The sequence below is a fragment of the Coregonus clupeaformis genome, chromosome 11, assembly GCF_020615455.1.
Source record: "Coregonus clupeaformis isolate EN_2021a chromosome 11, ASM2061545v1, whole genome shotgun sequence".
Lineage (NCBI taxonomy): Eukaryota > Metazoa > Chordata > Actinopteri > Salmoniformes > Salmonidae > Coregonus > Coregonus clupeaformis.
The window spans coordinates 28,856,984-28,881,367 of NC_059202.1; the positions used below are offsets into that span (position 1 = coordinate 28,856,984).

At 48.0% G+C, this 24,384-nt stretch overlaps 1 protein-coding gene across 1 annotated transcript in view; it reads right to left on the minus strand.

The window, feature by feature from the left end:
• Positions 1 to 632: 632 nt before the first annotated feature.
• crocc2 (ciliary rootlet coiled-coil, rootletin family member 2) overlaps positions 633 to 24,384 on the minus strand; it is an 83,750-nt gene continuing 59,998 nt past the window's right edge. Inside the window, exons 11-25 of the mRNA XM_041845405.2 lie at positions 24,181 to 24,340; positions 23,869 to 24,036; positions 19,422 to 19,580; positions 18,293 to 18,518; positions 17,997 to 18,130; positions 17,505 to 17,625; positions 16,890 to 17,053; positions 16,505 to 16,698; positions 13,613 to 13,718; positions 12,527 to 12,667; positions 7,597 to 7,902; positions 6,924 to 7,127; positions 3,704 to 3,835; positions 2,759 to 2,938; positions 633 to 1,147 (exon numbers count right to left, since the gene is read on the minus strand). Of these exons, the coding sequence (XP_041701339.2) occupies positions 1,073 to 1,147; positions 2,759 to 2,938; positions 3,704 to 3,835; positions 6,924 to 7,127; positions 7,597 to 7,902; positions 12,527 to 12,667; positions 13,613 to 13,718; positions 16,505 to 16,698; positions 16,890 to 17,053; positions 17,505 to 17,625; positions 17,997 to 18,130; positions 18,293 to 18,518; positions 19,422 to 19,580; positions 23,869 to 24,036; positions 24,181 to 24,340 (2,470 nt within the window). The 3' untranslated portion in view covers positions 633 to 1,072. The remainder of the gene's footprint in view (positions 1,148 to 2,758; positions 2,939 to 3,703; positions 3,836 to 6,923; positions 7,128 to 7,596; positions 7,903 to 12,526; positions 12,668 to 13,612; positions 13,719 to 16,504; positions 16,699 to 16,889; positions 17,054 to 17,504; positions 17,626 to 17,996; positions 18,131 to 18,292; positions 18,519 to 19,421; positions 19,581 to 23,868; positions 24,037 to 24,180; positions 24,341 to 24,384) is intronic.

Below are 24,384 nucleotides of genomic sequence, written 5' to 3' on the forward strand. Positions count from 1 at the left end.
GTGTTTACACATACTTCAACAGTTTCCAAAACAAAGGAGCGTAGTATCTAATGAATAAATATAATCTGAATAAACTCATGATTGTTTGCAATAACCACTCAGTCTGTCTTTTCAGATCTCACTTTTATTTGTCTCAAACATAATCTCATTGTGTTCTGATAGAATAAGTTAAATAGAATTACAGTACAATGATTACGTCAGTGGAAGACTAACACATAATACTAATACATAGGAATTGACAACAAAGTGCTATAAACCGTAGATTATTACTTTTTTTAATCACACTTGATTCTCATCACCTGATATAAATGATCACCTTATTATTCGTTTAATCATTGAAAATTGAAATCAATACAAATTTGCAAATAATATATAATTCAAAACCAGAAATAATTAATAAAATGGTCATAAGGGTTCTAACAATTATAATTATAAACTGCATAACACTATCAAATGTAGCAGTAAAGGCACATAGACTAACACTGAGCTACAGTGAACAGAGGAAGGATTCTATGTTGTTTGACAAACCGAGACAACAGTAACATACTTAGGGTGTGTGTGTGTGTGTGTGTGTGTGTGTGTGTGTGTGTGTGTGTGTGTGTGTGTGTGTGTGTGTGTGTGTGTGTGTGTGTGTGTGTGTGTGTGTGTGTGTGTGTGTGTGTGTGGGTGTGTGTGAGTCTATCTTCACATTGTGTTGTTTGACAAACTGAGACAACAGTAACATACTTAGGGTGTGTGTGTGTGTGTGTGTGTGTGTGTGTGTGTGTGTGTGTGTGTGTGTGTGTGTGGGTGTGTGTGAGTCTATCTTCACATTGTGTTGTTTGACAAACCGAGACAACAACAGTAACAGACTTAACTGCACCGTGTGGCCTGTCTAGCCAGAGAAAATCCTTTAAATAATCTGGCACCTCCAGCTTCCAGAGCAGCACATGCGTATGTGCGTTCTGCAGAAACTAGTCTGTTGCTACCCAGCAACATACATACTATACTACTGTCCCAGAGTGCCATACTGACCCTCTCAGGGTCAGGGGTCAGGGGACCACCGGCTAGCTTACACCCCAGCTCCACCCCATTATCTCAGTATCTGGTTGACGTACGCCTGCCTCCTCCTCATCTCCTGGTCCAACTGCTCCTTCAGTGTCAGCACCTTCAAGGGTGGGGGGGGGGAGGGACAGAGACAGAGACAGAGAGACAGACGAGAGACAGAGAGGGACAGGTACAGATACAGGGAGACAGAGACAGAGAGACATAGAGGGACAGAGACAGAGAAAGGGACACAGAAACAGGGAGACATAGAGGGACAGAGAGATACAGGGAGACAGAGACAGAGAGACAGACAGAGACAGAGAGGGACAGAGAGGGACAGAGACAGAGAGGGACAGAGAGACAGAGAGGGACAGAGAGGGACAGAGACATAGAGAGACAGAGAGGGACAGAGACAGAGAAAGGGACACAGATACAGGGAGAGACAGAGAGGGACAGAGACAGATACAGGGAGACAGAGACAGAGAGGGACAGAGAGGGACAGAGAGGGACAGAGAGGGACAGAGACAGAGAGGGACAGAGACAGAGAGGGATAGAGAGGGACAGAGAGGGACAGAGACAGAGAGAGACAGAGAGGGACAGAGACAGAGAGGGACAGAGAGAGACAGAGAGGGACAGAGAGGGACAGAGAGGGACAGAGAGGGACAGAGAGGGACAGAGACAGAGACAGAGAGACAGATGAGAGACAGAGAGGGACAGATACAGATACAAGGAGACAGAGACAGAGAGACATAGAGGGACAGAGACAGAGAAAGGGACACAGATACAGGGAGACATATAGGGACAGAGAGATACAGGGAGACAGAGACAGAGAGACAGACAGAGACAGAGAGGGACAGAGAGGGACAGAGACAGAGAGGGACAGAGAGACAGAGAGGGACAGAGAGGGACAGAGACATAGAGAGACAGAGAGGGACAGAGACAGAGAAAGGGACACAGATACAGGGAGAGACAGAGAGGGACAGAGACAGATACAGGGAGACAGAGACAGAGAGGGACAGAGAGGGACAGAGAGGGACAGAGAGGGACAGAGACAGAGAGGGACAGAGACAGAGAGGGATAGAGAGGGACAGAGAGGGACAGAGACAGAGAGAGACAGAGAGGGACAGAGACAGAGAGGGACAGAGAGGGACAGAGAGGGACAGAGAGGGACAGAGACAGAGAGGGACAGAGAGAGACAGAGAGGGACAGAGAGAGACAAAGAGGGACAGAGAGGGACAGAGAGGGACAGAGAGACAGAGAGGGACAGAGACAGAGAGAGACAGAGAGGGACAGAGACATAGAGAGACAGAGAGGGACAGAGAGGGAAAGTGACAGAGAGAGACAGAGAGGGACAGAGACAGAGAGGGACAGAGAGAGACAGAGAGGGACAGAGAGGGACAGAGGCAGATACAGGGAGACAGGGACAGAGAGACAGATACAGGGACAGAGAGGGACAGAGACAGAGACAGGGACAGAGAGGGATAATGAGTGAATTTCTAAAGTTTTTCCTCATCCTTTCCCCCACCTTATCCTCAGTTGGAGGGAAGCCAGTTCTCTCCTCAAATCCTCTCATTGCTTCTCACTGATGTTTTGAAGAGAAGGCGGGGAGAGGACAGAGGAAAGAGGACAGAGGAAAGAGAATGGAAGGAATAAAGATCCAACCAATATCAGCGCTGAGACCCAACCAATAACAACACCCGCAGGAGTCTCCCCAGTCAGACCCATTCAGTACCTGTTCCTCCAGGACTCTGACCCTCTGGCGATGGGCCTTCTCCCTGGTCTCCAGAGCCCTCTCTGCCTGTAGCTGTGTCCCCCTCAGTCTCTCTGTCTCCAGGACCATCTCCTGATGATGGTGGGACTCAAGCTCCATGAGGTGCTGTGCATGGGAGCGCTCCAACTGGGACATCTGGGTCTGGAGGACACAGGGGTGTAAAGGAATAACGCTACTCAACAGAGTGTCCACAGAGCTAGTGGTCCTGTGTGGCTCAGTTCGTAAATGTTGTGTGTCACTGTATGGTAGGTCGGTTGAAAGCATCTGCTGAGTGTAAAAAACATTAAGAACACCTGTTCTTTCCATGAAAGACTGGCCAAGTGAATCCAGGTGAAAGCTATGATCCCTTACTGATGTCACATTTTAAATCCACTTCAGTCAGTGTAGATGAAGGGGGAGGAGACAGGTTGAAGAAGGATTTTTAAGCCTTGAGACAATTGAGACAATTGATTGTGTATGTGTGCCATTCAGAGGGTGAATGGGCAAGACAAAATATTTAAGTGCCTTTGAACGGGGTATGGTAGTAGGTGCCAGGCCGTGCACCGCTTTGTGTCAAGAACTGCAACGTTGCTGGGTTTTTCACAGTCAACTGTTTCCCGTGCGTATCAATAATGGTCCACCATCCAAAGAACATCCAGCCATCTTGACACAACTGTGGGAAGCATTGGAGTCAACATGGGCCAGCATCCCTGTGGAACGCTTTCGACACCTTGTAGAGTCCATACCCCGACGAATTGAGGCTGTTCTGAGGGCAAAAGGGGGTGCAACTCAAAAGGGGGTTCCTAATGTTTTGTACCCTCAGTGTATATTTACTCAATTCTAAACTGCAGATTTCAGTAATGACTGCTGACTGATCTCCTTCTCATGGCTTCTATCCTACTACCAGCCTTCCTGCCTGCTTCCCACCTGTAGTGTCTGCATCTCCAGCTGCTGGTGGTTGAGTTCCTGCTCCAGGCTGAGTACTGTCTGTCCCAGCTGTTCTCTCTCTCTGGCTGCTGATGCTGCCTCCTCCTCCCTCCGCAACATCTCCAACTCCACCTGACACACACAAACACGTGCAGCAGCAATGTAGCAGCAGCTGGACGGACCAGGCCCTCTGGTTTCTCACAGGACATTTACATGTTTTATCCTTCTATGGTTGTGGTGGTGGTGGTGGTTGTGGTGGTGGTTGTGGTGGTTGTGGTGGTGGTGGTGGTGGTAGTTGGTGGTTGTGGTGGTGGTGGTGGTGGTTCTTGTGGTGGTGGTGGTGGTGGTTGTGGTCGTGGTGGTGGTGGTGGTGGTGGTAGTGGTGGTGGTGGTGGTGGTTGTGGTGGTGGTTGGTGGTGGTGGTTGTGGTGGTAGTTGTGGTGGTTGTGGTGGTGGTGGTGGTGGTAGTTGTGGTGGTGGTGGTAGTTGTGGTGGTGGTGGTGGTTGTGGTTGTGGTGGTGGTTGTGGTGGAGGTGGTTGTGGTGGTGGTGGTTGGGGTGGTGGTGGTGGTTGCTGTGGTGGTGGTGGTTGTGGTGGTGGTTGGTGGTTGTGGTGGTGGTTGGTGGTTGTGGTGGTGGTGGTGGTTCTGTTGTTGGTGGTGGTGGTGGTTGTGTGGTGGTGGTTGGTGGTGGTGGTTGTGGTGGTAGTTGTGGTGGTGGTAGTTGTGGTGGTGGTGGTGGTTGTGGTGGTGGTTGGTGGTGGTAGTTGTGGTGGTGGTTGTGGTGGTGGTGGTGGTGGTGGTTGTGGTGGTAGTTGTGGTGGTGGTGGTGGTGGTGGTGGTGGTGGTGGTGGTGGTGGTGGTGGTGGTAGTTGTGGTGGTGGTGGTGGTTGTGGTGGTGGTGGTTGTGGTGGTGGTGGTGGTTGTGGTGGAGGTGGTTGTGGTGGTGGTTGCTGTGGTGGTGGTGGTGGTGGTTGTGGTGGTGGTTGTGGTGGTGGTGGTGGTGGTTGCTGTGGTGGTGGTGGTTGTTGGTGGATGGTGGTGGTGGTTGTGGTGGTGGTTGTTGGTGGTGGAGGTTGTGGTGGTTGTGGTGGTGGTTGTGGTGGTGGTGTTGTGGTGGTGGTTGTGGTGGTGGTTGGTGGTGGAGGTGGTTGTAGTGGTGGTGGTGATGATTGTGGTGGTGGTTGTGGTGGTAGTTGTGGTGGTGGTAGTTGTGGTGGTGGTGGTTCTGTTGGTGGTGGTGGTGGTGGTTGTGGTTGGCGGTGGTGGTTGTGGTGGTAGTTGTGGTGGTGGTTGTTGTGGTTGTGGTGGTGGTGGTGGTGGTTGTGGTGGTAGTGGTGGTGGTGGTGGTTGTGGTGGTGGTGGTGGTGGTAGTTGTGGTGGTGGTGGTAGTTGTGGTGGTTCTGGTGGTGGTGGTTGGTGGTGGAGATGGTGGTGGTTGTGGTGGTGGTTGTGGTGGTGGTGGTTGGTGGTGGATGGTGGTGGTGGTTGTAGTAGTGGTGGAGTTGTGGTGGTGGTGGGGGTTGTAGTAGTGGTTGTGGTGGTGGTGGTTGGTGGTGGTGGTGGTGGTGGTTGTGGTGGTGGTTGTGGTGGTTGGTGGTGGTGGTGTTGTGGTGGTGGTGGTGGGTGTGGTGGTGGTGGTGGTGGTGGTGGTGGTGGTTGTTGGTGGTGGTGGTTGAGGTGGTGGTTGGTGGTGGTGGTGGTGGTTGGTGGTGGTGGTTGGTGGTGGTGGTTGGTGGTGGAGGTGGTTGTGGTGGTGGTGGTGGTGGTGATGGTTGTGGTGGTGGTTGTGGTGGTAGTTGTGGTGGTTGGGTGTGGAGGTGGTTGTGGTGGTGGTGGTGGTGGTAGTTGTGGTGGTGGTGGTTCTGTTGGTGTTGGTGGTGGTGGTGGTTGTGGTTGTGGTGGTGATAGTTGTGGTGGTGGTGGGTGGTGGTGGTTGTGGTGGTAGTTGTGGTGGTGGTGGTGGTAGTTGTGGTGGTGGTGGTGGTGGTTGTGGTGGCGGTGGTTTGTGGTGGTGGTTGTGGTGGTAGTTGTGGTGGTGGTGGTAGTGGTAGTTGTGGTGGTGGTGGTGGTGGTGGTTGTGGTTGTGGTGGTAGATGTGGTTGTGGTGGTGGTTGTGGTGGAGATGGTTGTGGTGGTGGTGGTAGTGGAGGTGGTTGTGGTGGTGGTGGTGATGGTTGTGTTGGTGGTTGTGGTGGTTGTGGTAGTGGTTGTGGTGGTGGTGGTTGTGGTGGTGGAGGTGGTTGTGGTGGTGGTGGTGGTTGTGGTGGAGGTGGTTGTGGCTGTGGTGGTTGGTGGTGGTGGTTGTGGTGGTGGTGGTGATGGTTGTGGTGGTGGTTGTGGTTGTGGTGGTGGTGGTGGTTGGTGGTGGTGGTTGTGGTGGTAGTTGTGGTGGTGGTGGTGGTTGTGGTGGTGATGGTGGTAGTTGTGGTGGTGGTGGTAGTTGTGGTGGTGGTTGGTGGTGGTGCTTGTGTTGGTAGTTGTGGTGGTGGTGGTGTTGGTTGTGGTGGTGGAAGTTGTGGTGGTCTGTGTGGTGGTTGGTTGTGGTTGTGGTAGTGATGGTGGTGGTGTTGGTGGTGGTGGTGGTTGTGGTGGTGGTGGTGGTGGTTGTGGTGGTGGATGTTGTGGATGTCTGTGTGGTGGTTGGTTGTGGTTGTGGTAGTGATGGTGGTTGTTTTGGTGGTGGTGGTGGTGGTGGTGGTTGTGGTGGTGGAGTTTGTGGTGGTCTGTTTGGTGGTTGGTTGTGGTTGTGGTAGTGGTGGTTGTGGTGGTTGTGGTGGTTGTGGTGGTGGTGGTTGTGGTGGTGGTAGTGATGGTGGTGGTGGTGGTGGTGGTTGTGGTAGTGATGGTGGTGTTTGTGGTGGTGGTAATGATGGTGTTGGTAGTGATGGTGGTGGTGGTGGTGGTAGTGGTGGTGGTGGTGTGGGTGGTGGTAGTGATGGTGGTGGTGGTGGTGGTGGTGTGTGTGGTGCGGGGGATAATATCCAAGATATAACCCAGAAAGCAAGCATGTAGCGGACGCTGCAAGGCTTGTTTGACCATGGGTGACATTCTAGCAACATGCCACTATGGCAGTTTACCTCTGCTTAGCTGATGGTGGTGATTCAGACAAGCATGCCTAGCCGCAGGGTGTTAATTATAGTAAGCCGATAGCTTCAGTATGGTGGAGACATTATCCTTAATGTGGCAGAACGTTCAGCCAGAAGAAGACCTCTGACTCACCTTCTCCAGAGTCTTCCTGAGTGAAGCCTTGTCTTTCCCCAGACGGGCCAGCATGTTCTCCAGCTCTGCCCGCTCTCCCTCCATCTTCTTCAGGGTCATGTGGAGGCCGGACAGCCTCTCCTGGAGCTCCTCCCTCTCCTTCTGCTGTAGCGTAGAGCTCTCCAGGGCCACCAGCTCTGCAGACTCCTGCTTTTGCTTCACGGTCTGCATGGGGAACAGTTACAACTTCAAGACTTTTTCAAGACTTTCAAGTGTACCCAAGAAAACACATTTTTAACACTTTCAAGTGTCCCTCTATGTTATTATTTAGCATGTGTCCCTCTGGCCACTAGCCCCCCTCACCTCTGGCCACTAGCCCCCCTCACCTCTGGCCACTAGCCCCCCTCACCTCTGGCCACTAGCCCCCCTCACCTCTGGCCACTAGCCCCCCTCACCTCTGGCCACTAGCCCCCCTCACCTCTGGCCACTAGCCCCCCTCACCTCTGGCCACTAGCCCCCCTCATCTCCTTCAGTCCTCTGAATACTAGCCCCCCTCACCTCCTTCAGTCCTCTGAATACTAGCCCCCCTCACCTCCTTCAGTCCTCTGGCCACTAGCCCCCCTCACCTCCTTCAGTCCTCTGGCCACTAGCCCCCCTCACCTCCTTCAGTCCTCTGGCCACTAGCCCCCCTTACCTTCCTCAGAGTCCAGGTCTGTTTCTCCAGCTCTGAGGCCCGTAGTTCAGTGTCCTCCTGGCCACTAGCCCCCCTTACCTTCCTCAGAGTCCAGGTCTGTTTCTCCAGCTCTGAGGCCCGTAGTTCAGTGTCCTCCTGGCCACTAGCCCCCCTTACCTTCCTCAGAGTCCAGGTCTGTTTCTCCAGCTCTGAGGCCCGTAGTTCAGTGTCCTCCTGGGTCCTCTGGAGGCTCTGGACCCTGTCCGTCAGGGAATGGTTCTGTCTCTTACAGTCAGACAGGGCTTTACGCAGCTTATCCACACGCTCCTATAGAAACACACACACACACACACACACTATCAGACAGGGCTTCAGAAATCCCAGTTGAAGAATTCCAGGTGTGAGAATTCCCAGTGCAGCTTACTCCCTGCAAATTCCAGAAATCCTGAGAACCACGGAATTTGTTGAAAGTTTCAGTACTTATGCAACACCATGCTCAACATTGTTGGGACTAATCCTGCATGTGGTGAAGTATTGGTTAGTTGAATGGTAAATGCATGTGGACAGGAATATATATATATATATATATATATATATATATACACTGCTCAAAAAAATTAAGGGAACACTAAAATAACACATCCTAGATCTGAATGAATGAAATAATCTTAATAAATACTTTTTTCTTTACATAGTTGAATGTGCTGACAACAAAATCACACAAAAATTATCAATGGAAATCAAATGTATCAACCCATGGAGGTCTGGATTTGGAGTCACCCTCAAAATTAAAGTGGAAAACCACACTACAGGCTGATCCAACTTTGATGTAATGTCCTTAAAACAAGTCAAAATGAGGCTCAGTAGTGTGTGTGGCCTCCACGTGCCTGTATGACCTCCCTACAACGCCTGGGCATGCTCCTGATGAGGTGGCGGATGGTCTCCTGAGGGATCTTCTCCCAGACCTGGACTAAAGCATCCGCCAACTCCTGGACAGTCTGTGGTGCAACGTGGCGTTGGTGGATGGAGCGAGACATGATGTCCCAGATGTGCTCAATTGGATTCAGGTCTGGGGAACGGGCGGGCCAGTCCATAGCATCAATGCCTTCCTCTTGCAGGAACTGCTGACACACTCCAGCCACATGAGGTCTAGCATTGTCTTGCATTAGGAGGAACCCAGGGCCAACCGCACCAGCATATGGTCTCACAAAGGGGTCTGAGGATCTCATCTCGGTACCTAATGGCAGTCAGGCTACCTCTGGCGAGCACATGGAGGGCTGTGCGGCCCCCCAAAGAAATGCCACCCCACACCATGACTGACCCACCGCCAAACCGGTCATGCTGGAGGATGTTGCAGGCAGCAGAACGTTCTCCACGGCGTCTCCAGACTCTGTCACGTCTGTCACGTGCTCAGTGTAAACCTGCTTTTATCTGTGAAGAGCACAGGGCGCCAGTGGCGAATTTGCCAATCTTGGTGTTCTCTGGCAAATGCCAAACGTCCTGCACGGTGTTGGGCTGTAAGCACAACCCCCACCTGTGGACGTCGGGCCCTCGTAGAGCTCCGAGACAGGATTGTGTCATGGCACAGATCTGGGGAAGCGTACCAAAAAATGTCTGTAGCATGGACTCCATCATTCTTAAATCAAAGAAGTTTGGAACCACCAAAAACTCTTCCTAGAGCTGGCTACCCAGCCAAACAGAGGAATCGAGGGAGAAGGGCCTTGGTCAGGGAGTTGACCAAGAACCCGATGGTCACTCTGAAAGAGTGCTAAAGTTCCTCTGTGGAGATGGGAGAATCTTCCAGAAGGACAACCATCTCTGCAACACTCCACCAATCAGGCCTTTATTTTAGAGTGGCCAGACGGAAGCCACTCCTCAGTAAAAGGCACATGACATCCCTTGGAGTTTGCAAATTTGGAAATCGTAACATATCATACGAATTGTAATTCATAACATATCATGTGAAATGGATGATCGATCCTAACTAGTATCCCAGTCCCTGCCGCTGAAAAACATCCCCACAGCATGATGCTGCCACCACCATGCTTCACCGTAGGGATGGTGCCAGCTTTCCTCCAGACGTGACGCTTGGCATTCAGGCCAAAGGGTTCAATCTTGGTTTCATCAGACCAGATAATCTTGTTTCTCATGGTCTGAGTGTCTTTAGGTGCCTTTTGGCAAACTCCAAGCGGGCTGTCATGTGCCTTTTACTGAGGAGTGGCTTCCATCTGGCTACTCTACCATGTTCTGCAGAGATGGTTGTCCTTCTGGAAGTCTCTCCCATCTCCACAGAGGAACTCTGGAACTCTGTCAGAGTGACTTCGGGTTCTTGGTCACCTCCCTGACCAAGCCCCTTCTCCCCCGACTGCTCAGTTTGGCCGGGCAGCCAGCTCTAAGAAGAGTCTTGATGACCAAACTTCGTTCATTTAAGAATGATGGACTGTGCCTTTTGGGGACCTTCAATGCTGCAGGAATTTTTTGGTACCCTTCCCCAGATCTGTGCCTCGACACAATCCTGTCTCGGAGCTCTAAGGACAATTCCTTTGACCTCATGGCTTGGTTTTTGTTCTGACACAACTGTCAAATGTGGGACCTTATACAGACAGGTGTGTGCCTTTCCAAATCATGTCCAATCAATTCAATTTACCACATGTGGACTCCAATCAAGTTGTAGAAACATAATAATATAATAATATGCCATTTAGCAGACGCTTTTATCCAAAGCGACTTACAGTCATGCGTGCATACATTTTTGTGTATGGGTGGTCCCGGGGATCGAACCCACTACCCTGGCGTTACAAGCGCCGTGCTCTACCAGCTGAGCTACAGAGGACCACATCTCAAGGATGATCAATGGAAACAGGATGCACCTGAGCTCAATTTCGAGTCTCATAGCAAAGGGTCTGAATACTTATGTAAATAAGGTATTTCAGTTTTTTTATTTTGATAAATTTGTAAAAATGTGTAAAAACCTGTTTTCACTTTGTCATTATGGGGTATTGTGTGTAAATTGATGAGATACATTTTTTAAATTTAATCCATTTTAGAATAAGACTGTAACGTAACAAAATGTGGAAAAAGTCAAGGGGTCTGAATACTTTCCGAATGCACTGTAGCTAGCTATATACAGTAGCCTGGGTTTGATCCATACACTTCTTATGACTGGGAGCATGGTGCAAGCAGATGGGTTGTTGCCGAGCAACCAACATGATGTTAGAACTCTGAGTTTCTCTGGGGTTAGCGTTGTCAGAAATGCCACAAAAAGATAGTTCTAAACGGACAGAAATGCCACAAAAAGATAGTTCTTAACAGACAGAAATGCTACAAAAAGATCGTTCTTAACAGACAGAAATGCCACAAAAAGATCGTTCTAAACGGACAGAAATGCCACAAAAAGATAGTTCTTAGACAGAAATGCTACAAAAAGATAGTTCTTAACAGACAGAAATGCCACAAAAAGATCGTTCTTAACAGACAGAAATGCCACAAAAAGATAGTTCTTAACAAACAGAAATGCTACAAAAAGATAGTTCTTAACGGACAGCAATGAGCACGTGAGAGCGATAAATTATACATTTAATAAAAACTGTTGCACCTACAATACTGCATGTTTTACATCCAAAGGTCACTTTATGGACGCTATAGTCTCATTTTAATCCAACGTCTAGAATTTGAGCTAGGTCGGCGCGATAAATATTCTTAAAAATCAATTGCTAACGACCCTGTTAAAAAAATCGGTTCACAGATGTGGGCAAGAGGCAGAGACTTTTTTAGTTTGTAGCTTTTTATTGGCTGACAGGACCTGAGCAAAAATAAAATAGATTTATACCAAGAGTTGCAGTGTTTTTGTTTGCACAGCATATTTGAAGCAGCAGCTTCAACCTAGGTCTTTAAGGCTCTCCTGAGGAACTCAGGGAAAATTAATGAGCTCATCGCGCCATTCGCACCGAGTCCCAAAATGGCACCCTATTCCCTACATAGTGCACTACTTTAGACCAGAGGCCTGTGGGACTGTATATGAAATAGGGTGCCAATTGGGACGTAACCCTGTTCCTTCAGGTCCTTTAGAGCAACAGCTGCAGCAAAAGTAAATAAATTAAAAAAAACTTTAAACTGAAAAGGTTACATAGCTGGACTGTAAATCAAACAGCAGTAATGGTTTTAAGGTATTTCATTTTATTTTCTGAAGTTTCAAATATACAGCCTGGGTTAGGTGGGGTTGGAAAACATGTATGTAACTAAATGTATACACAAAGTTTAAATTATGTGAGGCTTTTGCCCTTTACATGAATATTCTCTTGGAGTTCAAATCACCAATTTAAAAGAGGACATCTCCACCTTGCACAGACAATACATAATATAATAAATAATATAATAATATGCCATTTAGCAGACGCTTTTATCCAAAGTGACTTACAGTCACGCGTGCATAAATTTTTTGTGTATGGGTGGTCCCGGGGATCGAACCCACTACCCTGGCGTTACAAGCGCCGTGCTCTACCAGCTGAGCTACAGAGGACCACATGCAGGTGGGTGGGGTTCGGTGACAAACATTGTGTCCCAAAACGGCACTGTATATTTAGTGCACTACTATATAGGGGATAGGGTGCAGGGCCCTGGTCAAAGACACTGCACTATATAGGGCCATGAAACTCAACTCTGGACCTCAAAGCCAGTTCCATTGCGTTTTTTTTTCTTCATTTTTCCCCTGTAATCAGGGACTGATTTAGACCTGCAATTAATTATCAGGTCGAACAGAAAACCAGCAGGCTCCGGAACTAAGAGTTTGAATACCCCTGATATAGGTAATAGTAGGGTGGGCATTTGGGACTCGTGATATAGGTAATAGTAGGGTGGGCATTTGGGACTCGTGATATAGGTAATAGTAGGGTGGGCATTTGGGACTCGTGATATAGGTAATAGTAGGGTGGGCATTTGGGACTATTCCTACCTGCAAGATCCTGCGGTCGTGGTCTGAGACGGTGAGAGCCCTCTGGAGCTGGGTGGTCTGCTCCTGCATGGCTCCTGCAGTGGCACTACTGTCCCTGAGAGAGACCGACAACCCCTGGAGCTGCTCTCTCAGCTGGCCCTCCTGGGTGGAGGGATGGGTGGGTGGGTGGATGGATGGATGGATGGATGGATGGATGGATGGGTGGGTGGATGGATGGATGGATGGATGGATGGATGGATGGATGGATGGATGGGTGGGTGGGTGGATGGGTGGGTGGGTGGATGGATGGATGGATGGATGGATGGATGGATGGGTGGGTGGGTGGGTGGGTGGATGGATGGATGGATGGATGGATGGATGGATGGATGGATGGATGGATGGATGGATGGATGGATGGGTGGGTGGGTGGGTGGGTGGGTGGGTGGGTGGATGGGTGGATGGATGATGGGAGGGGGGGAACGAGGGATTGGTGGGTGGGTGGGTGGGTGGGTAGATGGAGGGATGGGTGGGTGGGTGGGTGGATAGATGGGTGGATGGGTGGATGGAGGGAGGGAGGGAGGGAGGGAGGGAGGGAGGGAGGGAGAGAGAGGGAGGGAGGGAGGGAGGGAGGGAGGGTGAATTTATTAACTATCAAGGATAATACAATAAAGTCAATTACTTATTTCCATAGTTGTGCTTTTGGCATCGTAGCCCTTTCCTTCAGTCAAATGACCAAATCGCCCTCTAGTGGCCTCATGGGTGGAACGTTATAAATATTTTTCATACATACTGTAATTAAAATCTGGTGTTTCTATGTCAAATTGTTTTGTTATATTTCAGTCTTCTGTGATGTATATAAAGTGTAATATTGGGATGCAAACTCATAATGTAATACATTTCAACTCTATATCTGACATGGTCCAGGGGTCTTATTTTCTTTAAGCCCATAACCATGTGTGTGAGGTATACACTTCTGTTTCAAAGTAGATTTGTTTAAGACTATCAAGAAACACGCCGTGTGACCCCTGATTTAGCCCACTGCAGTAAAAGGTCACAGTGCTCCGTTCTTAAAGGGGACATGAGTAGTTAACAGGAAGCAGAACATACCTGTAGCTCAGCCGAGGCCAGGGCCTTAGCCAGCCTCTCCTCGCTCACCCTCAGCCCAGCCGCCCGGTCCTCAGTCTCCCCCAGCTCTCTCCTCAGCTCTGCTAGCCTTTTGATTTGATTTGATTTATTTCACAATAAATAAATAAAAAACACAATCCAACGACACACGTGGATACAATGCATTTAAAATGACAAGAGGATAACAAAATGTAGATTTCCCCAGTAAATAGACATACCCAAAAGTAAAATATTTTTAATGAGAGGGCCATATAAACAATTAGAAATAGTTATAAATTGCTGAGGTGTCACACCTTTGAGGACATAACCTCAAGTACATTGTACAAATATGAAATATCACATATGATGTAGTTCCAATTCAACATAAGTGGGGAAAAAGGTCTTGAAATTACTAAAATGCTTTTTAAATACAGTAACAATCAAATTATAAATGACTTATTATAATATTCACCTTTCTTATAAGTGTAAAATAAATATGACCATACTTAATGACAGCAGAATATTGGCACCCTTTCATACACTGCTCAAAAAAATAAAGGGAACACTGAAACAACACATCCTAGATCTATGACCTCCCTACAACGCCTGGGCATGCTCCTGATGAGGTGGCGGATGGTCTCCTGAGGGATCTCCTCCCAGACCTGGACTAAAGCATCCGCCAACTCCTGGACAGTCTGTGGTGCAACGTGGCGTTGGTGGATGGAGCGAGACATGATGTCCCAGATGTGCTCAATTGGATTCAGGTCTGGGGAACGGGCGGGCAAGTCCATAGCATCAATGCCTTCCTCTTGCAGGAACTGCTGACACACTCCAGCCACATGAGGTCTAGCATTGTCTTGCATTAGGAGGAACCCAGGGCCAACCGCACCAGCATATGGTCTCACAAAGGGGTCTGAGGATCTCATCTCGGTACATAATGGCAGTCAGGCTACCTCTGGCGAGCACATGGAGGGCTGTGCGGCCCCCCAAAGAAATGCTACCCCACACCATGACTGACCCACCGCCAAACCGGTCATGCTGGAGGATGTTGCAGGCAGCAGAACGTTCTCCACGGCGTCTCCAGACTCTGTCACGTCTGTCACATGTGCTCAGTGTGAACCTGCTTTCATCTGTGAAGAGCACAGGGCGCCAGTGGCGAATTTGCCAATCTTGGTGTTCTCTGGCAAATGCCAAACGTCCTGCACGGTGTTGGGCTGTAAGCACAACCCCCACCTGTGGACGTCGGGCCCTCATACCACCCTCATGGAGTCTGTTTCTGACCGTTTGAGCAGACACATGCACATTTGTGGCCTGCTGGAGGTCATTTTGCAGGGCTCTAGCAGTGCTCCTCCTGCTCCTCCTTGCACAAAGGCGGAGGTAGCGGTCCTGCTGCTGGGTTGTTGCCCTCCTACGGCCTCCTCCACGTCTCCTGATGTACTGGCCTGTCTCCTGGTAGCGCCTCCATGCTCTGGACACTACGCTGACAGACACAGCAAACCTTCTTGCCACAGCTCGCATTGATGTGCCATCCTGGATGAGCTGCACTACCTGAGCCACTTGTGTGGGTTGTAGACTCCGTCTCATGCTACCACTAGAGTGAAAGCACCGCCAGCATTCAAAAGTGACCAAAACATCAGCCAGGAAGCATAGGAACTGAGAAGTGGTGTGTGGTCACCACCTGCAGAACCACTCCTTTATTGGGGGTGTCTTGCTAATTGCCTATAATTTGCACCTGTTGTCTATTCCATTTGCACAACAGCATGTGAAATGTATTGTCAATCAGTGTTGCTTCCTAAGTGGACAGTTTGATTTCACAGAAGTGTGATTGACTTGGAGTTACATTGTGTTGTTTAAGTGTTCCCTTAATTTTTTTGAGCAGTGTATAACTGATGACAGAGACTTTTCTGCCAAATGTCCTCTGAGCGACGCAGAGACACCATTATACCTATCGACCCAGAGCATATCGGATTTTCTGCCGGAATCACTGGACCCTAGCGCCGGATCATCGCAACCAGCTAGCGGCAACCAAATGGCTGTTGTCGTTGGCTAATTTCCATTGCCCCTTAGCAAGCACCAGTTAGCCTTGAGCTAGCCTCGAGCCAGGCCCATCTCCCGGGCTATCTACCTCTCTGTCAACCGGACGGGACCTCCTAGTGTTGACACTTTTCTGCCAAACACCATTCAAATGTGTGCAGACTAGTCCGTCTGTGACCAAGACGAAGTGGTCTTGTTTAAATTAAAACATTTCACGTTGAGAGCTCTAACTCCATCTGAGAACATCATAGTGAGATGAAACTACTATTGTTGCATCTGCTAGACTCTCTGCTAGACTCTCTCGTTTTAGCTACGAGGTTCACAGGGCACAGGAATTCTTCCTTTTGTCTGGATAGGCCAGAAAATGCGACATGACGCTTCCTGTGCAAATTAACGATTTTCTGTGTCTGTGAATCTCACAGCTGCACTTGCAATAGTGCATATTTATCGGGACAACCAGCGCTTTTTATGGAGTGAAAAGCAATTGATGTTGCGCCATTCACAGAGCGTGCTGTACACAGAAATACTGGTCGTAACTGGTCCAGAACTGCTCAAAGTCCCCTGAATAGGGGACTTAGTGGCAGGTAGCTTAGTGGTTAAGAGCGTTGTGCCAATAACTGAAAGGTCGCTGGTTCTAATCCCCGAGCCGACTAGGTGAAAATCTGTCGATGTTTCCTTGAGCAAGGCACTTAACCCTAATTGCTCCTGTAAGTCGCTCTGGATAAGAGCATCTGCTAAATGACAAAACATTTGATTTATTAACAACTTATTTCCGTTGTGGCTGACAGGATTCACTGATAGTGATAACTATCTCATAAATATAATATAAAGACCAGATTATAAATACAGGAAAACAATTACCTCTCGCCCAGGGCTGTCACCTCTCCTTCCAGCTCGGCTGCTCTCCGCTGGGCCCGCTGCAGCTCTCCCTCTAGGGTCTTCTGGGTGAGCTCCAGACGAGACGCCCGGCTTTCCGCTGTCTCCAGGGCCTCCTTCAGCCTCCGACGCTCTCCCTCACAGCGAGCCTCCCCATCCCGAGAACGATCCAGCTTCTCCTGGGCATCAGTCAGCCAGCCAGCCAGTCAGTCAGTAAGTCATTCAATCAATCAATCAACCAATCAATGAAATGTAACATTTGTCACGTTGTGCCTCCAGACCCCCCCATCCATGGTCAGTCAATACATATTCAAAGGGGAACACAGAATATTAAACAGCGTTAGGTTTGATCACTCTCAGCCAACGGTACCTGCAGTGCCCTACTATCAGCATCAGCGGTCTGCAGACTGGTCTTGAGTTTAGCTACTTCCTCTGCCAAGCTCTTCCTGTCCCTGTCCCCTCGCCGTGTCACTTCCTCCTGCAGGGAGAGGGAGGTCTGAGCCCCGTACAGCTGCTCCGACACCTCTCTCTTCCCTGGACAACACACAGAGACGACCCACCACACAATACAAATATAGTCTCCTTTAACCATTTATGAACATCTATTTACATTTTAGTCAATTTAGCAGATGCTCTGATCCAGAGCGACTTACAGGCGCAATTAGGGTTAAGTGCCTTGCTCAAGGGCACATCGACAGATTTTTCACCTAGTCGGCTCGGGGACGTGAGCATACCAATGGCATAGGCGTATCTTAGTGGGTAAGAGCGTTGTGCCAGTAACCGAAAAGTCGCTGGTTCTAATCCCCGAGCCGACTAGGTGAAAAATCTGTTGATGTGCCCTTGAGCAAGGCACTTAACCCTATGCTCATGGATTTCAGTTTTGTATTGAACGCTATGTGGATGTAAATAAACTTCAGCTTGAACTTGAACACGGTACTTTCAGTCCTCAAAAATGTGGACCGTAACAGGCCCTGCTCTCTCTCACCCTCCTCCAGTTCCTTCAGGGCTTTAGTCAGCTGCTGCAGCCTGGTGCCTGACTTGTCCTGGCTGTTCTGTAGCTCAGCCACCTGCCGGGTCAGACTGGTCACCTGGGCCTTAGCTTCATCCTGCAGGGTGACAGGAACCGAACCCTCAGTCACTCAAAAAACAACATGATCACGAAGTAGATTCAAAAAGCAGCCTATGGTTTCTATGAAAGCGTTTACAGAAAATTATTTCCGCGATAATATCGCGATGATTTGACTGTTTTATGCGGAAATGATGATTGGTCAAATTTGAAATCCTCGCATAATATGCAGGGATTGTTGATTTTGCAAAAAAAAAATTGATTGTGATTGCGGAATCCTGGAGGGACTGGATAACGCTCTATCAGTACTGAGGACTGCAAGTCTCTCGACATTGTAGACAGTGAAAGGACATGCATCTTCTGTTAGCCTTAAAAGTACTGAGTGATGCTGGAGCTGCACATGTACAGTACCCTGTCTCTCTTCGTGTCTCTAAGTTCCTGGTGGAAGTCCCTGAGGGCGTTCTGCACCACCTCCACATCCAGCTCCCCCTCATCGCTACGGGACGGGGATGACGCAGGACCTCCTGTAGATCCGCTGGTTTCACCTATTACAGATTGAGAAACAAGACCAACTCACTGAGACACCTATTTCTTTTTTTAACATTATTATTTTATGTTACATTAGCTTAAGACCAGAATCATTGTCATTGTCAGTTGTTTCAAAGAGTGTTGGTCTGTTCTACGGCATTAGTGAGTGGCCATCACACCTTTCACAGGTGAGCGACTTCTCCAGGGGGAGGGGCTGCGTCCTCTGGACCCAGGGGTCTGTGACTGTCCGGTGCGGCCTACCCCGAGGGTTCGTCTCAGGGCAGAGGTCAGCCCGACCAGCCTGTGCTCCAGCTCCCTGCGTTGGGCATCCCCGTCTCCTAGCTGCTCCTCCAGCCCCTGAGCGCGGCCCTCTGCCAAGCTAACATGCAGGGTGAGCTCCCCGACCTGGGGAAGGGTTGGGGAACCAAGAGGGTTCTGTCATTAGCATTAGCGGTCACACAAAAAAATAAACAGTGTTGCATTGTGTACTTCGAGATCAGCTGCTGTGGGTTGATGGGCGAGACCATAGAACTAGTATAGTTCTATCGTGGTCCTCTGTAGCTCAGCTGGTAGAGCACGGCGCTTGTAACGCCAAGGTAGTGGGTTCGATCCCCGGGACCACCCATACACAAAAAATGTATGCATGCATGACTGACTGTAAGTCGCTTTGGATAAAAGCGTCTGCTAAATGGCATATTATTATTTATAGATCAAACATTGCCAAACGTGTAGATAGGGTCATATTTCATTGAACTAAACATTTACATTTTAGCAGACGCTCTTATCCAGAGCGACTTACAGTTAGTGAGTGCATACATTATTAATTTTTTTATACTGGCCCCCTGTGGGAATCAAACCCACAACCCTGGCGTTGCAAACGCCATGCTCTACCAACTGAGCTACATCCCTGCTGGCCATTCCCTCCCCTACCCTGGGTCAATTGTGCACCGCCCCATGGGTCTCCCGGTCGCAGCCGGCTACGACAGAGCCTGGATTCAAACCAGGATCTCTAGTGGCACAGCTAGCGCTGCAATGCAGTGCCTTAGACCACTGCGCCACTCGGGAGACATAACAGACACATGCTTTCAATAAACCCAATGACATATCGTCGTGAGGAATATACCATTTTTAGAGTGGGGGAAACCCCAGTGCACATCTGCAGATACTTGACTAAGGCTGTTGCTCTTCATCATGTGTATCGTAGCTATCTAGTATACAACTGCGCCGAGCTATAGTTAGCGTGATAGCATGTGACATGTATTCCTATGGGAAATGCTAACTCACCATCTTAGTAATACGTGTCTTTACCTGAGTAGCCTGCTCCTCTAGAGCTACCACTAATTTTGAGGTCTCTTCGCCGTGGAGGAGGAGACTCTGTTGAAGTCCCGCCTCTCTCTCCGCTAGCACCTCCCTCATCTGACGCGCCGCATCCTCCAGCTCCACAACACGACGCTGCAGCCCGCAGGCCTGAAGGAGAGAAACAGGAAATGGAGAGAGGAGAGGGGCATTATGGGAAGGATCTTGTTTTTATTTATTTTTTATTCTCTTTGTACAGTATTTTGAGACATTGTCTAAATCTTTAAATACCTTGTGATTTGAATTGTGATTTAATTAAAAGAGGAAAGGCTTTTTGAATTTTACATTTTATTTGAATTTTAAATTAGAGTTTTAAAATTTTATCAGGATCCCCATTATCTAACGCCATGATGTCCAACACAAGTTGAAGACTTGCACCCTTTTAATACCCTAATTTGCCCCGATAACAGATGGCAGGTAGCCTAGCGGTTAAGAGTGTTGGGTCAGTATTACTGGTTTGAATCCCTGAGCTGACTAGGTGAAAAACATTTGTCGATGTGCCCTTGAGCAAGGCACTTAACCCTAACTGCTCCTGTATGTTGCTCTGGATAAGAGCATCTGTAAAAATGTAACAATTGGGCAGTTTGTTATTTACAGATATGTACCAATCCAAGATGAAGTGTCAGTACACTAATCCCCAGGGCCAAACAGAGATGTAATATGTTGGACAGAGCCTTCAGAAGGTATTCACACCCCTTGACTTTTTCCACATTTTGTTGTTTTACAGCCTGAATTTAAAATTGATTAAACTGAGACTTTTTGTCACTGGCCTACACACAATACCCCAAAATGACAAAGTGGAATTGTATTTTTCAAAATTTTTACAAATTAATTAAAAATGAAAAGCTGTAAAAAACTGAAATAAGTAAATAAGTACACAACCCCTTCATTATGGCAAGCCTAAATAAGTTCAGGAGTAAAAATGTGCTTAACAAGTCACATAATAAGTTGCATGGACTCACTCTGTGTGCAATAATAGTGTTTAACATGATTTTTGAATGACTACCTCATCTCTGTAACCACACATTCAATTATCTGTAAGATCCCTTATTCGAGCAGTGAATTTTAAACACATATTTGACAATAAAACCAAAGAGGTTATCCAATGCCTCGCAAAGAGCTCCTTTTGCTAGATGGGTAAAAATAAATTTTTAAAAAGCAGACATTGAATATCCCTTTGAGCATGGTGAAGTTATTAATTACACTTTGGATGGTGTATCAATACACCCAGTCACTACAAAGATACAGGTGTCCTTCCTAACTCAGTTGCCAGAGAGGAAGGAAACCGCTCAGGGATTCCACCATGAGGCCAATGGTGACTTTAAAACAGTTACAGAGTTTAATAGCTATGATGGGAGATAACTGAGGATGGATCAACAACATTGTAGTTACTACACAATACTAACCTAAATGACAGAGTGAAAAGAAGGAAGCCTGAACAGAATACAAATATTCCAAAAGGCACAAAAGTAATACTGCAAACAATGTGGCAATGCAATTCACCTTTTGTCCTGAATAAAACGTATTATATCTGGGGCAAATCCAATACAACACATTACTGAGTACCACTCTCTATATTTTCTAGCATAGAGGTGGCTGCATCATGTTATGGGTATGTTTGTAATCATTAAGGACTGGGGAGTTTTTCAGGATAAAAAATAAACGGAGTGGAACTAAGCACAGGCAAAATCCTAAAGGAAAACCTGGTTCAGTCTGCTTTCCAACAGACACTGGAAGATTAATGTATCTTTCAGCAGGACAATAACCTAAAACACAAGGCCAAATCTACACTGGAGTTGCTTACCAAGAAGACAGTGAATGTTCATGAGTGGCCGAGTTACAGTTTTGACTTAAATCTACTTGAAAATCTATTGACAACCAATTTCACAATGCTTGAAGAATTTTGAAAAGAATCATGGCCAAATGTTGCACAATCCAGGTGTGGAAAGCTCTTAGAGACTTACCCAGGAAGACTCACAGCTGTAATCGCTGCCAAAGTTGATTCTAACATATTTTTATTTTATTTTGTATTTGTTTTGTCATTTAGCAGACGCTCTTATCCAGAGCGACTTACAGGAGCAATTAGGGTCAAGTGCCTTGCTCAAGGGCACATCGACAGAGTGTGCAAAGCTGTCATCAAGGCAAAGGGTGGCTACTTGAAGAATCTCAAATATAAAATGTATTTTTATTTATTTAACACTTTTTTGGTTACTACATGATTCCATATGTGTTATTTCATAGTTTTGACATCTTCACTATTATTCTACAAACGTAGAAAATAGTAAAAAATAAAGTTAAACCCTGGAATGAGTAGGTGCGTCCAAAACTTTTGACTGGTACTGTACATATTTTTTGAAATGTTAGAATTTTTCTTCCACTTTGACATTACAGAGTAGTTTGTGTAGATCATTGATTGAAAAAAAAAATGTAAAAAATGAAATCCATTTTAATCCCACTTTGTAACACAACCAAAATGTCAAGGGGTTATTCAGTAGAACATCCTCGGCCCATCCTCCTCATACTGTGAGCACTGTGCTGTTAGCACTGCAGGCTTTCTGCAGATAGGTGTGACTGGAGGTGATGTTTTCTGCAGATAGGTGTGACTGGAGGTGATGTTTTCTGCAGATAGGTGTGACTGGAGGTGATGTTTTCTGCGGATAGGTGTGACTGGAGGTGATGTTTTCTGCGGATAGGTGTGACTGGAGGTGATGTTTTCTGCAGATAGGTGTGACTGGAGGTGATGTTTTCTGCGGATAGGTGTGACTGGAGGTGATGTTTTCTGCAGATAGGTGTGACTGGAGGTGATGTTTTCTGCGGATAGGTGTGACTGGAGGTGATGTTTTCTGCGGATAGGTGTGACTGGAGGTGATGTTTTCTGCAGATAGGTGTGACTGGAGGTGATGTTTTCTGCAGATAGGTGTGACTGGAGGTGATGTTTTCTGCAGATAGGTGTGACTGGAGGTGATGTTTTCTGCAGATAGGTGTGACTGGAGGTGATGTTTTCTGCGGATAGGTGTGACTGGAGGTGATGTTTTCTGCAGATAGGTGTGACTGGAGGTGATGTTTTCTGCAGATAGGTGTGACTGGAGGTGATGTTTTCTGCAGATAGGTGTGACTGGAGGTGATGTTTTCTGCAGATAGGTGTGACTGGAGGTGATGTTTTCTGCGGATAGGTGTGACTGGAGGTGATGTTTTCTGCGGATAGGTGTGACTGGAGGTGATGTTTTCTGCAGATAGGTGTGACTGGAGGTGATGTTTTCTGCAGATAGGTGTGACTGGAGGTGATGTTTTCTGCAGATAGGTGTGACTGGAGGTGATGTTTTCTGCAGATAGGTGTGACTGGAGGTGATGTTTTCTGCGGATAGGTGTGACTGGAGGTGATGTTTTCTGCAGATAGGTGTGACTGGAGGTGATGTTTTCTGCGGATAGGTGTGACTGGAGGTGATGTTTTCTGCAGATAGGTGTGACTGGAGGTGATGTTTTCTGCGGATAGGTGTGACTGGAGGTGATGTTTTCTGCAGATAGGTGTGACTGGAGGTGATGTTTTCTGCAGATAGGTGTGACTGGAGGTGATGTTTTCTGCGGATAGGTGTGACTGGAGGTGATGTTTTCTGCAGATAGGTGTGACTGGAGGTGATGTTTTCTGCGGATAGGTGTGACTGGAGGTGATGTTTGCTGTAGCATGTTATTATCCAGGCTGTATAGCGGATTACTTCCTGTATGTTGCATACAGTGCATTCAGAAAGTATTCAGACCCTGTCCACATTTTGTTACGTTACAGCCTTATTCTAAAATGTATTCAATCGTTTTTTCCCCCCCCTCATCAAACTACCCACAATACCCCATAATGACAAATCATAAACAGGTTTTTAGAAATTTTATCAAATGTATTACAGATAAAAAAACTGAAATATCACATTTACATAAGTATTCAGACCTTTTACTCAGTACTTTGTTGAAGCACCTTTGGCAGCGATTACAGCCTTGAGTCTTCTTGGGTATGACGCTACAAGCTTGGCACACCTGTATTTGGGGAGTTTCTCCCATTCTTCTCTGCAGATCCTCTCAAGCTCTGTCAGGTTGGATGGGGAGCGTCGCTGCACAGCTACTTTTAGGTCTCTCCAGAGATGTTCGATCGGGTTCAAAGTCTAGGCTCTGGCTGGGCCACTCAAGGACATTCAGAGACTTGTCCCGAAGCCGCTCCTGCGTTGTCTTGGCTGTGTGCTTAGGGTCGTTGTCCTGTTGGCAGGTGAACCTTCGCCCCAGGTTGAGGTCCTGAGCGCTCTGGAGCAGGTTTTCATCAAGGATGGCAGCCTCCCTGTCCCCCTCCCTGTCCCCCTCCCTGTCCCCCTCCCTGTCCCCCTCCCCACTGTCCTGTGGGCCTCCTATGGTAACTCACCTCCTTGATGGCCGCCTCCCTGCCCGCCTCGCTCTCCAGGACTCTCTGTTTAAGACTGAAGGCCTCCCTCCTCGCCTCCTCCTCCTTCACCTCCTCCTGACACACCCTGGCCTGCAGCTCTCCCAGCTCCTCCATCTGTTGGGCAGCCTCCCTCTCTAGGATCTTCACCTAAAGAAGGTAGAGATAGAGACTGATTACTACAACAACAACAACAACAACAACAACAACAACAACAACAACAACAACAACAACAACAACAACAACAACAACAACAACAACAACAACAACAACAACAACAAGATGAAGCCCCACCTGTCTGCGTAGCTCCTGCAGCTCTCTGCGTGCCTGCAGTCGGGACTTCTCCAGCTCTCTCATGGTGCTCCTCAGCTTGGACACTTCCTGCTGCTGGGAGGTCTTACACACCTCCAGGACTACCACCTTCTGCTCCTTGTCCTCCAGGCTACGCCGCAGACTGATGGAGACATGGAGGCAGATACATGGAGGTAAATTACTGTT